Source organism: Fringilla coelebs (genome assembly GCF_963513975.1).
Source record: "Fringilla coelebs genome assembly, chromosome: 3".
Classification (NCBI taxonomy): Eukaryota; Metazoa; Chordata; class Aves; order Passeriformes; family Fringillidae; genus Fringilla; species Fringilla coelebs.
In genome coordinates this window covers 6884753-6903588 of record NC_140030.1, presented here as the reverse complement: position 1 = coordinate 6903588, position 18836 = coordinate 6884753, and the positions used below count along the sequence as shown (strand labels likewise).

Below are 18836 nucleotides of genomic sequence, written 5' to 3'. Positions count from 1 at the left end.
TGGTTCTTTCAAACCAACTGAACATCCCAAAGGGACAGTTACCAGTCAGCTGTTAGTTTACACTTCTGGATAAGGACATAGCAACTGCTGCAATGGAGACAAAAAGGAAAATTCTATGTGTGGGAGACTGTATGCATACAAAATTAGTTTTAGTGAAAGTTTCAAACTCATGAGGAAAAAAAATTAAGTAGATCTAGAAGAAGTATTTGTACCTCTTTATCCAGTAACTCAAGTGAGAAGACTCAAGAGTAGAGAATCTGCAGTAAGTGCTTCCTTCCCCAGGAGCAGACAGGAGCCACAGTGAGTACTTTAGCACAGGTACCTGTGCTCAGTTCTTCCTTTCCTGTCTTACCCTATTCAAACTGCTCAAGCCTTGAACATTGAGATAGCTCAAATATTCAGGGTTTTTTTCAACACAATAATAATTCTCAAGGGCCATGCCCACATTCTTTTAACTCCACCCTGTTACTGTAGCTACAGCAGCCACCAGATGAGCAATTTCATCTTTCCCATGGTCAGTTATGCTCAAATGCTGACTCTGAGATGGATTCAATGTCTCAAAGGATTTGAAAGGCCTAAATTCACATTGATAAACACTTAGAGAACTAAAACAATGGTAGGTATAAGGTAAAACTTATCCTTGCATCCTTTTCACCCTTAAAGCCCACGTTTCTTCCCAACTCATCCATGAGGGAAGATCAAACAACAAATCAAACTGAATATACTTGGTGCCTGCAGTTTCAGTCATACTGACTTGGATGCAGATGATGGCAAACCAGGTTTGTCTGGACGTTTTGGATGCAGGAGCCCTGCTCTCAGTAGGCTGTTGGTCTTGCTCGGAGGAATAGGCTTCTTGGGTGGTACTTGAGGAGCTTGTGGCTTCAAAGGCTTCTGATCCAAAGCTCCTTTTTCATCTGACAAAGGAAGTCACATTTAAAAACTCATGTTATCAAGAATTCTTACACTCCTAATCAGTTAGAAAGCACCAGCTGTCAGAAATGCCTTCTCTGAAGATCAAAATGAAAAATACATATGCAAGTTTCTTAAATAACACCTTATCAAAACACACAAGCTACTTACCTGAGCTCAAAAAGATTTAGCTTAGAGTAAGATAAATCTTCCTATGACATGAAACAATAGTAGTAAGTTATGGATTCACATTACTGCACTGCAAATGACAGCTAAGAACCAAAAATCTATGTACTGCTTTGTCTTTTCTACAAATTCATTTGATTTTCTTTTTTTGTAACTAGACTTCTTACACACACAAGCAGCATAATTTATCTATGGAAGAAGGGGAGGAGAGAAATAAATTTTTATCTGAATAGCTGAATTTATTTTATCTGAAGTCTGCCTTTCTACAAAGAGATGGAAATTAGGTATGAATAATACTAAAAAAAAATAAAAATTATTTATTTGTTTAATGACTACATGACCTAACTGAATCCTGTCCAGAGGAGCTGGCATACAACATACAGGACACTGAAAAATTCAAACTGCTTTACAAGCAATAGCTGAATAGGTTTGAACCCATGTGTCCTAACTCTACCCTGCTGGACAGTCTGAACAAACCTTCTACTTTCCCTGTAAAACCATGCCACAGTTCAGTATACACAAAGTACTGAATATTCTAAAAAATAATTGTTATGTTACAACAAAGGGTTACAGTTCTTTACAGTTACTGCTGTTATAGGGCAGTAAATCAGTACACTGGATCGAGAGAGTGACCTTCAGCTTTGATTCTCCCCATCCTCCCCTTCTGCAATTTGCTTTTAACCAAGTATTGATCTGGTGTGAAATGTTTATATATGCCATGGACCTGGGAGCAGAGCTGGGTATTTGCTTCAGCTCCATGCCAGCAAAGTGCCTGAACTGTCAGGTCTAGGACTGACTTCCTTTGGACAAGTCCTGCAGCCACTGAGCACCCCTCCAACCCCAAAACAGGAAGAAGCCAATGTGCTTTCACAGGAGTATTGGGAAGCAAACAGATCCTAGAGACACCTCTGCCAAAAGCACTGCTCAGGGGCAGAACTTCCTGCTTTGGGACACTTGAACATCAGGAGGAGAAATGAGCAAAAACAAACTGGCTGCCATCTCCCTGCAGTCTCTCAGCACGGAGCTAAGTACACAGGATGCTGAAGCAGTGGAAGGTTTTGCCACACGGTGGGGCTGCCTGCCCTGTGTAAAAGCAGCACATCATCAGCACCAGCCACTGCTGCCTCCCCACCCAATACACAACATTGCCAGTTTAAACACCCAGCAGCAGCCAGCACTAACTGCAGATCAATCGGCTTTAGTGAAGCTGTGCTGAGCACAAGTTGAAAATTATCCCTTTTGCTTTTACAAATAAGAGAGTTCATAAACAGGGCAGAAAAAAATGCTGTCATCAAACCCTACTCCTGAACTCTCATGTGTCAGTTCTCCCTTCTAATACTCCCACTCAGAATCTGAATATAAAAAACTGTCTATAGCTAAGTGGAATAAGTTAATACCAAAGGCCAAGGTTCACCATGAGCACAGAAACTGGGCATTTCTGCTGGACAAAATGACATGTCTTTTTTGGATTTTGCTTCTCAATGAAAAAGAGTGTTGGCTAAAAATGAACAGTTTAGTAATGGCAATAAAAGATACAAATCTGAAGACATTTACACCGGAAAAAAATTTCTACATGAGACCACTAAGTGTCTTTCACTGTAAATACAGAAATACTCATAGAAACTCTACTTTTCATTTTTGATCAATTTTTGATTGCAGTTAAAGGCAGATTAGTCTCCCGATAGGCATAAAAAATGACATGGTTTGATAGCTTCTGATTAGAGCTGCTCAATTAATTTTTTTTTCTGAGAACTTGTTACAGAACAATTTCATACTTAATAGGTTCAATTACTAGTATTAACAGGGCTATTTTTCCACAAGTACAACTGCACTGATAAATGGGCACAGCTTCCAGTAAAATACTACTGCTATCTAAAAAAGTAATTTTAATGACCTGATCTGCAACTGAATACATAACAAATTCTTCCTCCTTAATTTCCTGTATCTGAGTAAAGAAGAGTTCTCTACCTTACGTAATTTTGTGTAAGTTTTCACATTCCTATGTTTTTTGGATGGTGTCACTCAATATTTTTTCCTATATTCCTCCATGAACAGTTGAGCTCAACTATGCAAAGATTAACACTATAATCCAAACAGAACCAGTTTAAAATTAAACTTGCTTCAGTTTAGAAGTATTTAAAAGGAGCCAGGAGATCAACATTTCTGGAATCATACAGTTGATCTTAATTCACACCTGAAGACACTGCTGCACCAGATAAAAATTACTTGTTTGCTCACATACAGAACAAACAGAACTGACTTTAACAAGTGTCTTTCATATTCAACACCTGAGAGGGTGCCTTGTTAAAATGGGGGTAATAAAAACTGCCCAAGGAAGCCAAGAAACCCATCAGCAGCCTCAGTGGTAGAAATGCTGGTCAGCCACAGTTCTCCATTCACAGGACAGAGTGGTTTTGTAATTTGGTTAAGCTGCAGGACCATCAGGATTCATTCTGCAAGGCCCAACCAACATATCCATTTAAGCTTCTCACTTTTAAATACAATCTAACATTTTCACCTAGCAAGTTTTTTCAAACATGGAAAGAAGCTTTTTAGAATCTGTTTGGATGACAGTAGTAGCTTTGCCTTTGGAAAAGAATGTCCTTTAAATTTTAAGAATAAGCAGTAAATGTCTCCAAATTCAGTGGAACTCGAAAATATGGAATATAGCAAGAATTAACAGGATAAGAAATGTCTATTTCTGAGACTGTAGCGTCTATCTAAGGAGTCTTGTACCTGTTCTGTGTAGCTCTTTCAAAATACTTTTGACCAGACTGATTTTTGCAGCAGTTGAGCTTTGCCTTACTACTGCTGCTCAAAACTGCAGCCACTGTCACTGAACTACACTTTCAGGAATTTAATAGTAACTATGTTACTGTGCAATACAATTACCAATCTTCAGAACATCCTGCAATAACAAGAAAGAAACATTTTAACAGAGTTTAACAGCTCCTCTAACCACTCCACAGACATTTTTTGTAACATCACAGACATGCCAACTTCAGTAGATTGTGTCAAGGGAGTTTGTATGATGGCTCCTGAACAGAGACCCTATTGCCAGAGCAGCTAAGTCACCATGAAGAAAACTGTCCTTACCTTTTTCTTCTGCCCTCAAAGAAAGGAATTTCTTCTCTCCAGCAGGCAATTCAGGTCTTGAAGCTGAATGCAAATGCAAACCAGAGACATTTTTCAAAGAGCTTTAATTATCTTGGTCACTAACTAAAAATAAGACTAAAGCCAAGTTGTGTCTTGTCTTTTGCAAGGAGTGTAATGCCATTTATAAACACTTACTTGAGCCCAGAAAATGGTGAACCATTGTTCAAATGTTTCCAAAGTAGGCTCCATCATAATTTTAAAAATATACAGCAACAGCAAAATATATAAAGTATGAAAAGTAAGCTCAAAGTGGCTGCATTACTGATAAATAAAAAGCTACTTAGAAATTTTCTTTTCAAGTCATACACTGCTTCTGCAATTTAGTATTTTCTCAGACCACCAGACATGTACTACATACCTGGACTTTTAACTGGAGGTGGAGGTTTCTTTGGCTTCTGCAAAATAAAGAGGAAAAAAACTAAAGTCAAACAAGCAAGCAAGCAGATATTCTCTGTATCCAAGACAGCCTCATTTGTGTTTTGTTTTGCATACTGTAACGTGGAGCTTGTTTACCAGCTGATTTCAAAGTATTTCACAAAGGAGGCAATCAATTCAGACAGGAAACACAAAGACCTGGAACAATTCCTCTGATATCTCCCAGACAACCACTTATAAAAATTCAGGAACAAAATTCAGGTCCGTTGAAATTAAATCAGTGCTTCAGCAATGTGCATAAACAGAGGAAAAAAAACCCTAAATCCAGTAATTTCATCTTCTGTGGGCCAAAGAATTGCTCTGATCTCACTCATTTTAATTTCAATATGTAAACCTCAATCTTAGTTAGTACAATGCCAGTTTAAAAGAGTAACCAGGTAATTTTTTGAACCAAAAAGTTCACTTTCACTAAAAGCAGATTTCTGAATTAAGTATCAGAGGAAAGGCTTCAATTAACTGACTTTTAAATTACAAGTATAAGAAAAAACAAATGGATGCTGGCAGCATTTATCCCAAAGACTGCAGTTACATCAAAAACATTGATTTGAGCTCCCTTACCATTATATCTAAGTGGGAAAGCTGGGGAAACTATGCCAGCCATTAAAATGCAAAATGTACAAAATATCACAATGTAACAGTTTGTATATTGAAATTACTATTCTGAAACAGTCATTCATCACTTTCTGATACACGTGGAAGCTGAATCTCTGCCCTGCTGGAAGGAGACTGGCACCTCTCAGGAGAGATCCCAACCACTCATCCTCGGAATGTTATTCATTAAATTGCTTTAGAAGAGGGGCCTTTCTGGTTGTACTAAGGACAAGATTCCCTATAAAATTATACAAAAGCCTACAAAACCACTTTTCTTCACACAGGTACTGCTGAAACCATACAGGCTCTGTCTAACAAATCCCCTCCAAAAAAACACCCTGCAGTGTGAATTTTTCAAACAGTTGCTATGGATGGATTTCACTTCTGTGCCCCTACAGCTATTGAATAAGCTCTTTTTAATGCAACAAGATTTATTCTAACATGTGAAATGTAATTAAGCAAGCAGGAGAACCCATATTCAATTTCTTTCTCTGGTTTCAGAGGACACAAAAGCAAGTGAACCTAAGTAACAAGATTCTATTTTCTTTCTTCCCAAAAAAGTAACTACATTATCCAGCTGTGCAGCCTTGCTGCCTGTACCAAAAACAATTAAACAGAGTTCAGCATCCACTTGCCATTATACAGCTCTGCTCTGTGTTTTCATGGAGTCAGTATCAAATAGCTGATTATGATCACCAGCCATCCAATGCCCTGAACCTGAAAGCTGCTCAGTGCAAGGTGAATCCCTGTGCTGAGACACTGCACAGAAAGCAGAATAAAGGATCAAAGCAGGGAAATGATGTTTAGGGTGAAAGAACCTTTTTTTTCCCCCCCTCTCTGTAGGAAACAACTCTGTATTGTAAAATAGCAACCCTACCTACCCTCTGTTCTTGTATTTTATGGCATTTATGCCACTCTTGCACAGCTGAGAATCCATCTGTAAAGAAAATTCTGACTGGGGGTAGGTAGGTTTCTGTGTGTGTGAGGAAACTCAGGATAAATGATAAATGAATAACTCCTGATCTGGAGCTGAGTCCATTCCACCTGGGGCTGATGTACATTTGGGAATTAACACAACCATCTTTGCTACACAAATGTGACAGAACCAAAACATCACACTAATCTCAACAACAACAAAAACAAACAAACAAACAAACAAAAATTGTAAAACAAGGACCAAAATTATAAGATCATTGAGTACCACATGAAAACATGAATTTCTACAAGATAGCACACAAGATGATGAAAAAATATTTCTAAATCTGATCCAAAAAATATCCTTCATACAGCGCAGCCTACTGCAATTTTTGACATGGAAAAATCCCAGTCAGACCCAGAAGGGTCACTCAGCATTTTGTAATTACAGTTACTTAAGGACTTGAGATGGAAAAACCCAACAGCTTATCTCCTTTCTAAACAGTAAGGGTTTAATTCAGTAATCAGTAACATGTAACACCATGCTATCAGACCTACATCCTTTTCTAAATGACCTGATCATCCTCATTAATTAATCTCAAAAAATGCCTCACTTTGTGTTTAACTTGTCCATAAATACTAAAGATTAACCTTTTCCTCTTTCTTCTATTATACAACTAGGTCAAGATAAAGTTAAAAATGCCACAAATGTAATATTTTAAGCAGCATAATGTGCTGTGACCTCTTACTCTCTGCAGTTTCATTAATAGTTTTTTGTGATACTAAACAATAGGTGCAAGAACTTACAGGGAAGTCTTTATCAGACTCTTGTATTTGAACAGCAAAGTTATCTGGGAAGACTCCTTCTTTACCATTGAGCTCTCCTCTCCACCAGCCTGGCTCTCCAGTGTCCTAAAACAAACAACAGGTCATTTCAATCAGTATTTACCTCTTCCCCAGAACAGATACAGTTACACAACAGCTTCTTCCCTTTTACTCACAACAAAGTAATTGTTTGTCTGAAATTGGCCGACTTAACAAGGGGAAACAGCTACAGATTGGATCAGGTTTGGTCAGTTTTTGTTTGTTTTCTAAAATCCAGGATGAAATTATATTACATCATATAAGATAAGGGTGTAAGGATAAGATCTGCAAAGGGAAGGAAAGTACATAAACCCAGTTAAGACCTAACACACAACATTTGATCTTCTCAGCTTCCTTGACCAGCAAGTTATTCAGTAAATACTCCACATGTTATTGGCATGACGCACAATTCTACTAAATAAAAGTGATTCTGATGTGATGGATCAGCTCCACTGGTCTGAAAAGGGTGAAGAAGCAGAAGAATATACCTCCCTGAGAGAAAAAATAACCATACTATGAGAAAATACAATATTGGATAATAAATTCAGGGGCAGAGAACTCCACTACATGATGTTACTGGATGAAGGCCTCTATCCATAACAGAAAGTAAGGTGTTATACTTTACCAGCATAAATAACAGCTTTCCTCTGGGCCTCAGATCCAAAAAATCACAGAAACCTACAAAGGTTTGGGTTGAAGGGACCTGAAAGATCACCCAGTTCAAACCTCCTGCCATGGGCAGGGATGCCACTCAGTCTGGACAACTCTTCTTAGCTCCACTTTGGACCAGTGTGTACTTGGGATAAATTGGTTTAAAAAGACAGAGAGGCAAAAGATTGAGTGGAGATGGGGCAAGGGTTGCTGTGTTTACAAAAGGGCCTTCCATAACTACTCTTTTCCACTGTACTTATAATCAATGATGCTCATAATATCCATTACTTAATTCCATAAAATTAAAATCTTAATAAAGAAAAATGTGTTAAGTCTTCTGCAACTGAGTGAAATTTGAAGACTAAACTTTCCATTTTTTTAGGAGAGTCATTATTTCTTAATATAGGCAAGAATGTAAACTAACAAAAGACTACAGAATAGTGAAGGGAAATTAATTATGGGTAGATTCATTTTCTGTTTAGAACCATCTCTGCATCAAAATGATCAAAAAGGTGCTTTCAGAATTCAACACAAATGAGAACATTCAACTAAACAATCATGTTTCTCTTACAGACAGAAAGTATCACTAATTTCTGTCTGGTTATTCTGAATCCCCAGGGAACAAGAACTGTTTCTGAAGGTAAAGGGGCTGTTTGCAAAGCTTTTCCCATTTCCTCACTGAAAAGGCATTTGGTACTGAGTGTACACTGATCCCCCTGGCCTTTGAGGACCCCAAGATAACCTCCCACTCTGGAACAACCTTTGAAGACATCTGTATCTCCAACAAGTGCAGAAGCAAAGAGTTGACTCTGACACAAGAGAAATCAGTCTATAGTAATATCTGCTCCAGCAGACCCTCCTGCTTCTCAATTCATCCACAACCTCCCTGTACAAAATTCACCAAAGCCATACACATGGTCAGAGCAGACCAAACTTTCTTACCTTAATGATTATTTGAATGATCTCGCCTTCTTTAAAGCTAAGTTCATCATTTGAGCCATCATAGGAAAATATTGTCCTGCAATATTCCTTGGCTGGAACAGAGGAGCACAATTAATCTGGATACCATGGGTAGTAACATTCATTATAACAGCTCACTTATGCTGTCTGAGAGCTGAGAAATTCACTGTATAATCACACTTTCCTTCTAGACCAGCCACCTGAGACTGATTTATGAATATTCAATGAAAGGAAAAATAAGATTATATACTTATTGAGCAAAGGAAATAGATCTTTGAGAAATATAAACCCCAAAGCATTTTTTTTTTTTCGCAACAGCAACTTAATTCAAGCCCTCTGATTCCAGAGGGAGAAAAAAGGCATTAAAAGTGTAACAGTTAAAATTGTAACAGCACATCTACCCCCCAATAGCATTTATATATTCAATTTTGAGTGACTTTACACAAAAATTATTTTAAGCTTATTAGAGTTTTTATGTATTTTCTCCAAATTGATCTAAATTTCAAATTTGCAGTCCTAATTAAATACAGGCAGCTGTTTTCAAGTGACATCCTTTATTAACATGTACAGCTACAAAAATTTCAGGCAGCAGACTTCAGAAATTGTGCAGTGAAACCAAGTAACTAAAGCAAAGGCATTCCTTGGCTAAGCACCTGAAACCAGAGCTCATCTGAGCCATCAACTCTCGGCCACAGCCTCTTCTGCAAAAGCAGAAAGAATAATTCTTTTCTTTGCATTTGGAACAGCTCAAAAATAATCCATTTTAAATTGTGGTAACAATTTAAAAGGCAAGAGGATTTGTTTTCCTTTCCCACACTGGCACAAAAGCAACCATGAGAAAAGCCAAAATACATAAACATAGACTTTTTAACCCAGCACATCTTAAACAATTTAGCAGCTATAAAAGTTGTATTTCTGTATCTGACACACTAAGAAAGAGGAAGCAAACAAAAAGGATTCTTTAGGTGCTGCCATAACCAATCAGGTGTTTGGCACTGACAGCACAATGAGCAGCTGCTTCACCCTCCAGTTAGAGCAGCACATCATCAAGTCACAGAATCATCTGCAATTCTTAATGACAGCTTTTGCTGGGTGGCAAGAGAAGAAATCAGTTGCAGTCAGACCTTTTTTGCTGTTGTTGTGTTTTGTTTAATCATGATCCACATCTTTAGTTTAAAAATCCACAAATTGTATTCACAAATAAAAATGAGTAATAACCACTATGCTAAAATGCCAAAGCATGCCAAGCTTAAAGAGATAATATTATATAGATATTGTATCCTAACATAATTGGGGGAAAGAGGGGTCAAATTGTGATTATTTTACTTTTTAAAGAAAATATTTTTATATACTTGCACCGGAGGCCAAAACAAACTTCCAAAACCAGAAGAGCCTCACTGAAAAATAAGCCAACCTAGCCTAATCATTCCAGAGATCTGTGTTTATCTGCTAAGAGATGAACACAGATTATTTTAAAACCTGGTCTCTCAAAACTGAGGATGAGACACATCGACTACCCTATGGTCTATATTTAAATAAAACAGTAAGAAAGAAAAACAAGTTGTCTTCCTAAGGTTTAAGATGTTCTTATCTGCTGTCTATAGGTATCAACTACTGATGTTCTCCTACAGCTTCTATTACTGCCACATTTAAGTTCCTCTCTGATATATTTGCTTCTCTGGGAAAGGCACTCAGCATGGCTACAGGATTAAACCAACTTCCATGCTTCTAGCATGAGATGCACCTGAAACTATTACAAGAGCTAAATACTGAATGTTTTGGGTGTTCAGCACTGAATTTAGAAATTTTTTTCCTAGGCAGAGTTGAGTTAATTTTTATGCCTATTTTTAGACAAGTCAAATTTCACAATGCTCAGGGCTGCGCATTGTCTTGCTGGTTCTTAGAGCAATAGCACCGGAATGGTTTAAAAGCAAGATGCCTCAGTTTTCTTATTTCTACAAATTATGCATTCCATAGAAAAGAACACACCAAAATAAGGTACTTCCACATAAAACAAAAATATACTTAAAATTACAATACAGAAGTTGACAAAATGTCTGCTCTGGAACCAGGGAAATGAGCAGTCTGCACATCACATAATCAAAGTTAATTTTTCATAGGGATTGGCAGTCCCACAAGATGTTTTGGGTTGACTTAAAAATATCTCTCTTGATAAAACAGTGCAATTTGGCAGCTAAATGAAGTCATAAATTCTTAGAGATAAAAAAGAAAAATAAAAAAACAGCATAAACAGAACTGCAATGGAACTGGATTATGAAGGGAAGAGACCTCAATACAACCTAAGCACCAACTTTCAGATGCATGCTGCCACCTCCACAGAAAATCCTGAGCCTACAAAGGAACTTGTGTAACCTGGGGACAGAAATTGTGCTGGGAGACTGTTCCATGGAAATAGGTCTCCAGCATCCCATCAGAATCAAACCAGGCAGAAAGTAAACAACATATCAACAGAAAATTAATGCAAAATGACTGTTGTAATAAAAGTTCCTATCCCAGCCTTATTTTGTTCTGGGAGACAACACTACAAATGTTTTTGATTCTCTTTCTAAAGAAATGAAAGCACAAATTCATTTCGACTTTTTTGCACTTGCATAACTCCTCAAAGTTCAGAACATTACACAAAACTCCAGTACACGCAGACGGTTTAGATTTTACCACCAAAAAAACAAACTGACAACCAAATAGTTCATAAGAAAAGACTACCTTTCTACTACTACTAACAGAAGTAAATATCCATCAGCCTTACCTTTTGGTTTACTTTCAGCTTCTGGTTTTATTACTTCAGGTGTGTTTTCAGTTTTTGTTGTACTGGGAAAATGAATTAACTTTGTTCCAGGGGGATGGTTAGGTAATGGCTGTAAAAGGGAAAAGAACTTTGTTAACAAAAATTCTTTTAAGTTTTGTTTGTTATTAGGCTACAGAAGATACTGAATTTTTCATTAGCTGAGATGATGAAAATTACCATCTCCAAGAGATTTAATGAGTTTTCCCACTAAGTACTTAGCTTACTGTATTTACTTTATTACAGACACTGCAATTAGAGTTTGTCCACTGGTCAAAGACAGAGCACAGCTTTCAAACTGAAAGCTGATCTCAGGATATGGCCAAATATACTTAAGCAATTTTATTTCAGCAGTTCCAGGTGTTACTCTCCCATTAGCCTGAATATTGCCTCCTCCAGCACGTAACAGAAGCAGTTATTTAACAGCTTTGCTCACAGTAACTCTCTGGCCATGCTTACTCTGCACTGGAATAAGGCAGGGATACTCAGCAGCCATACAGCACCTCAGACAAGCAGTTTTTAACTACTCAGACAAATGAACGAGAACATGAAAACCCCATCCCAGCTTCCTTTCACTCTCAGCAATTTGTACAGAACAGTTCAAGTGTCACTAGAGATTTCTCCTAAATGAAAAAACAAAGAGGCGTTGACACAAGTTTCAGAGTTAACATCTAACTAAAATAAATTACAGAATATTTCATTTTTCCCCTCAGAAACTTACTGAGCTGCCAGGCAAATTCCGACAGCTTCAGCTGCAGCCACTTCTTCACACCCAGAGCTACAAACACAGAATATGATCTTACAGTCAGTACTCACCTGAGCAGCCCTAACTGCATTACTGATATGAAAAATCCCACTGCCTTTAGCTACTCTGTTCATTTTCATCTACAGTTCAACTTTGCAGATCTTCTACTGCCAGAGAAACTGCATTTACTCTCCTTAGAGCCAGACAATGCCTGTAGGCTGGTGCTTGGTGCCTCTGACATACCACAGAGGAAGCCAAGGTCACCTGGGATGTTCCTGCAGTACCTATGCAATTTAACTCTCTCCAGAATGGTATATGAAGGAAGCACTAAAATAACCTTCCTCTGAGATTAAACACCTCCAACATGGAAATAGTCCTCTCCATTTCCCCCTTCCAACATAAGATGCAATTAGGAATAAGAGAGGAAGTTTAGGCAGACAGGGTATAAATAGCCTGAGCCCATGTGGGATGCTGGGAGAGCTGGAAGGATCTCCTGCAGCAGCATATCCACTCTTGGGCCATTCAGATCCATCAGCGCTCAGCCTTCCTGTGCTGAACAGCCTGAACTTTCCAAGGGAAAAGAGACCTCTCTTCTCTACACTGCCTTCTTTTTTTTTTCTTACTGTCTTAAAAGACTGACAGTGCTCTCCAAGAATTTCATCAGCTAACCCCAAAGCAAGTTAAGCACAAATCCAAGGAAGCCATCTATTTTTACAAGAGCTTCATAAGAATTATCTTCCTTGGGCTCTCCATGCTGTTCTGTAAGTCTGTCCACCTTTGGGATGACTTTGGCAACAAGTATAAGTGGAATATTAAGTGCTAAACTAAATTGTTTATTTCTCTGACGTTAAGCTATGCAAAACTATTTTCTCACTTCATTTCCTCTCTTGATGAGAAAGGATCTACCAGACCTTTCCAGACAGGCAAACCAAAACTGCACAGTACCAGCATACTTCATTGCTATACACAGTCAAATAGAACAATTCAAAAGGTCTGAGCAGACTTCCTATTAATTGCACGAGTTTGGAAAGGCTCTTTATATTCCCAAGTGATAAGGTAGACAGTAGGGAAGCACCCTTTTGAATGACCAATCTCATGACAAGAAAGCAAACTGAAGCTAGGTCCTGAAAACCTGCTCTAACAGCATCCACATGAACATCACAGTAGTGATCACAGACTGCCACATCAAGGGGCAAAGGGGAGGAATGATGAGAATCCATGTGACTTCACAGAACCATGGAAAAGTCTGGGCTGGAAGGGACCTTCAGTGACCACCCAAGTCCAACTCCCTGCCATGAGCACGGACACCTCCCACAGAACCAGGCTGCTCAAAGCCCCATCCAGTCTGGCCTTGAACCATTACAAAGATGCAGTAACCATAACTCATGTGGACAACCTGTCCACCTCTCTCACCATGAAGACCATCTTTGTCATCTCCCTGCTTTTCTTCCTAAGTCTCCCCTCTTTTAGTTTAAGCCATTGTCCCTTGTCCTCTCATTACAGACCCAAGTAAAAAGTCTCTCTCCATCTATATATTGAAAGCTTGCAGTAAGGTCTGCCACAGACCTTCTCTTCTAAACAACACTTTCTTTAGGAAGCAACATTCCCCAAGCTTTAAACAGAAGGCAACACACTTGCAACTTTTCCAAATCATCTGATGCTCTGATCAGACCAGAAACAAATACTACACACACCATGCCATTGCTCTAAGCATTGCTATTGAGGGAAAACACATTCAAGGAAGTCTCTGGTCCTCCCTCCTCCCAGGGACTCACCTGACTTTTTGCCCTACATCATTACAATTATTACCATGGCAGAGAAAAACCAAATCACTCACCAGAACAGCATTAATGACCATTAATGACCCACAAACAAAATCTGAAATAGACAAAGGCTTTAAAAGCTTTCTTGATCGCCTGAGTCAAAACTGAAACTCTGGACTATCTCAGCTGCCTTTAATTCACCAAAAGCTGAAAATCCATATATAAACTCCTGGAATAATAAACTCAAGTTCAAGGACTGAGTATTGTTGCTGTGCTTCCAAGGGGTTCAGATCAAAATAAAATTCAAACAAAGAATAAAAGGGCTCCTTTCCCACTCAGCCATAAAAAAATGGGGAACAGAAAATCCAAAATCCTAGAACTGCATTTCTCAGGCTTACAGGCTTACACAACTAGTAATTTATGAAGCTTGGCAGCACTCACTGAAGGTAATGGCAGTTGACACCCAGAACAGCAATCTCAACATCCGCCAAAACTTGAGAAAAACCCCCCAATAAGCCAAAACACAAAGAAATGCCAAAATATTCCTTGTTTTAGAAGACAAGTTTAACTTATATTGGTAGACTTAATCTTTTCCCAGACTATACATAAAGTTTGTTACAAGGTGAACCAGAGATGCAGATGTGATTGAGATGCCACTGTGTCTTTCACCACATGGCTCTGAAAAGAGAATTTATATATCAGCTTGGTTTTCAGTCTCTAATGGTTTAAATACCAAGACATTTGAATAGACCTTTTGGAATCAATGTCAAATACAAATTACTGTGAAACATATTCAAGGGGATTTGTTTTGTTTTATAGGCAAGAGCCCGATGAGAGGGTAATTGTCAGATTCTAGATCTCCCAAATTATTTTTACAGGAAATCTCAAAAGAACAATATGTACCACAACAAACCTTATCTTGTTTTTTATCTTCTGATTCATTACTGGATAATCTTGTTTTAAGTTTCACTGAGCCTTCCTTAAAGATATCTCCAAATCCAACACCTCGGATTTTCTTTGGCTGTGCTGGTCCCAAAGCAGGTTCACTCCCATTTCCTGGAGAGGTCACAGGTGAGGTAGGACTATTGAAAACAGGCTCTGAAAATAAAATAAGAAAGTAAAAGCTATTTTAAAAGCTGAAATTATTTATGTGCTCTTCTGGGAAAAAAAGTGGAAGCAGCACAGCTTTGTGCACTGCTCCTGATAAAGAGCTTTTCAAGGAACACCACTGTAGCTGTAACACCTCACATTTGTTCTCATTTTATATTTAATGTAAGATCAACTAAAATCACACCAGTTTTGCCCTGATTATTCTGGCAACTAAGTCAACATCTCACTAATTTTTGCTATTTCAATTAGCACTCGGGCTCCTGTTAACATCAGTGTTTCCATTAGTTTTATGAAACGCTGCTTATGCACTCTCTGAAAATGGCATTTTAGTCCAACATTTAAAAGCTTCTCATTTGAACAGCTACAGCCACAGAAAGCAATAATCAGTAAAGGTCCATAATGAATCCAAACAAGTTTCAACTGTCACATGAAAACAGAGTGTATTTCAGCGGCAGAGTGATGCCTCTCAAGGAACCACAGTGACATTTTCCTACTGCTCAAAATGTTCCAAGCGTTCAAATCAGATACAGCTGTTGGAAATTAATCACTGCTGGATAATTCAACTATTTGCAATTTTTTAAATCTTTCCGTTTTAAGGGAAAGCATTTATCCACCTCCAGAAATGTATTTCAGAGAATAACCTAATTTTGGGGCTAAGAGCTTTACAACTTTCTTTTTGGAAGTTTTGAAATTATGGTTAGATCTGTTAAAGCCCACAAATTAGTATACACAGGCAAGCAATTTTTGCATGTAGAATTCCAGGAGACAGTCATGTGAAAACAGACAGCTTTCCTAAACCAAAGTCAAAATGACCACCACATCTTTTAGCCTTTGGGTCAAGTTCTTTTCAGCACATGCAAGCCTATGAACTGCAAAAAAGGTTAAAGTCTCTTCCTTCTATCATAAATTTAAGATATTTTGATGATACCGTGAAGCTAAGTTGCTCTTGACTTCAGCTGCTCACCTTTTCTCCACCCAGATGCTCTTTATTTAGTTATATCCCCATCACATCTCATAGGATGGCTAAACATCCCTTGGGTGAGCAAAGTCCAGGCTGTAACTTTCAATGACCACAGGTGAATGAAAGAGGAAGTTACTGCTTCCCAAGAGTGAGGAAGGAACCAAAAGGTACTCCCTACCCTGACTGTGAAAGTACTGAGCACTAAATACAACCCCTGGGGGATGGGGAGCTGAACACACCAACTTGTTAGGTACTGACAGAAAATACAATTACTTCAAATTACTGTGCAGTGTCACTGACCTCAGAATTCAGGAATTAAGATCAACACATACCTATCTGTAAATTCACTGCACCATACCCCAATAAACTCAGGGAACTTGACCTCCAAGGAAACAGCCACTGAGCTATTTGGCACTGCTCAAGTCAAACTCTTATTTTATGCTACTGTGATTTCCACAATTTCCAAAACAAATTCCAAGCCAGGCTCTTCGCTATGTCTGAGCAAGACCTTGTTTGAAGCAATAAGTACTGGACACCATGAAAATGAGGGTGCACATTATCACAAGGTAAAAAAACCCAACCTGTTTTTCTCAAATGTTAGACCACTGTCTTTTAGAAATCAATTGACTCCTGCTATGATGTTCAGCAATACCATATCACAAGTCCCCTTTAAACTGATCTTCACAGACTGAAATGTTTCTAAAGTGCATTTTCAAGAGAACAGAGTAATTGCCTGTGAAGCACAGACCTGCCTGGCACCACCCAGCTACTGTTCAACCACAGAGCATCTGCTTCTGCCCCAGCTATACAGTCATGGCCAGAAAAGGACAGCCCGATGTAAATCCTGCCTTAAAAACATCTTATTGTTAGATTAAAACATAATCTAAAGCCTAAGAACAGGGATCTCCTTCCCTGGACTTATTTTGAGACTCTCCACACTGTTTTGATTATCAAATTACTTGGTTAAACATTTGAATTTTCTGTTTTAGAGAGCTCATGTCTGTGAGAAAAAGACTGAAAAAAGCTACTAAACAAAAAAATTTTATATCCAAGTCTAAAAATAGCAACTTTGAATATGACAAAATTTCTAGTGATAAAGTGTATAACACACATTTGCAAGATTAAGACTTTGACTGCAATTTTATTATGAGTGAAGGTGGGAGCAGACAGGTATCCTCACACTCAGCATTAACACTTTCTGGAAAGAAATTGGAACACCATTCTTAGGAAGACTGAATTCTTTACAACTTTGTTGAACTTTAACCAAAATACTTTAACGTTTATACCAGAAATCAAGAATTACTTTGCTAAGATTTTGCAACAAACAGAACACTACCTGTGTCATCCAGAGCATCCTGTGTCTCTCCGTCATCCGTTGATTCCAATTCTTTCACAAAGTTTGAAGGAAACATCCCTGCCTTGCCATTTAGTATTCCACTCCACCATCCTTCTTCTACCTGTACAGAAATACTTTACACATTACCAATGGAGTAAAAGGAAATTCCTATCAATTCCATACAAACTCTACAAACAACTTTGGGGAAAGTTCAAATTATCATGATTTTTTTAGGAAAAAACCTACCAAACATGTAGAAGCATTAGACAAAAAGAGGAAGAAAATAATTTAATGTTACTTGTATCAGTACAGCAATGATCCTAACAGGAGATTAGCCCCATTCCAGTTAATCCCAAAAAGCAGCAAAATGTTCATCAACTTTCTCAAGACAGAATAAGAGGCACTGCACATTTAACACAACAAAGAAGCATTAAAACGTTCACGAAATACAGATGAAACTTTGAGTCTGTGCATCCATGGAAATTTTTGTGTTCTTGCTGTCCATCTCTCTTTTCCTCTGTCTTGTCCAGTTTCCACTAGTCCTGCTCCTCATATCCACAGGGGAACTTCACACAATTTTGATCAAAAGATGAGTTTCAAAGATTAAATTTCTACAGGTGATGTGGTGGAGAACAGAGAAAAGTCCTTAAGGACATCAGAGAAATAGAAAATTAAGCTATCCATTCCATCTAGCAGGAGGTTGGACAGCACAGCCTGGCCCTTCATGCACCACAAGGGCAGGGATCTGCCCATCAGAGCTGATCAACCTCACCAAGTCCACGAGAATTTTGTAGTGGCACACAGCAGTCCTAAGGCTAGCAATATATTGGAAAGTTAATCAGGAATACCCCACATGGTCTAAAGCAGAACAAGTAAAAGCAGGGCAGGAAGAGGTGATGGGGTAAAATTATGCCAAAGGACTAAGAATTGTGCCCTCTGAATTTATGAGCAGTTTTCAAAATGTCTTAAATAAATTCCGTTTATTTACCTAATGAGTACTAGTTAAAAACTATAATTAAGATAAATTTTCAGAATCTTTTATTTAGGTTGTCCTGTTTTGGGGCTGGAAAGCTGTTTTTAAGAAAGGAAAGCAAGAGGAAAAGGAAAAAGCAAACCAAGCAGCAGCTGTTTGCATTGTCTTTTTATAGCCTGGCTTTTTAGGTCACTATGCCTGACACATATGCACAGTTTTTAAATGCCAGTCCACCTCCAGGCAAGCAGAGCCCAAGGAGAACCTGGCAGCTGCAGACACAGGCAATGAAAAGAGCACTGTTGTTTTTAAAGGCATCCTGGTGTGAAAATACAGCTTTGTTGTGGATGGTTCAAACTCAGAGACTGGGCCTCTGAAACAAATTTTAAGCACAGATTTCTGGCAAGTGCTGCCCAGGCTCTGGCACCTCAGGTTTGATGGAACACATAACAGAAAACTAAAATACAAATGCCTTGACTCA

The 18836-nt window shown here is 38.3% G+C and overlaps 1 protein-coding gene across 4 annotated transcripts in view; it reads right to left on the bottom strand.

Annotated features, from left to right (window-relative positions):
- The window catches only part of CD2AP (CD2 associated protein), a 76792-nt gene that overhangs the window by 14081 nt on the left and 43875 nt on the right, over window positions 1-18836 (bottom strand). For all 4 annotated transcript variants that reach the window (XR_014615985.1, XM_084201544.1, XM_084201543.1 and 1 more), the window contains 8 exons: window positions 17386-17506; window positions 14892-15076; window positions 11435-11543; window positions 8650-8741; window positions 7000-7104; window positions 4610-4646; window positions 4192-4254; window positions 755-914 (listed from right to left, as the gene is read on the bottom strand). Coding sequence is in view for 3 of the 4 variants with exons in the window: in XM_084201544.1 (XP_084057670.1) it covers window positions 755-914; window positions 4192-4254; window positions 4610-4646; window positions 7000-7104; window positions 8650-8741; window positions 11435-11543; window positions 14892-15076; window positions 17386-17506 (872 nt within the window). In the remaining variant the exon portion in view is untranslated. The remainder of the gene's footprint in view (window positions 1-754; window positions 915-4191; window positions 4255-4609; window positions 4647-6999; window positions 7105-8649; window positions 8742-11434; window positions 11544-14891; window positions 15077-17385; window positions 17507-18836) is intronic.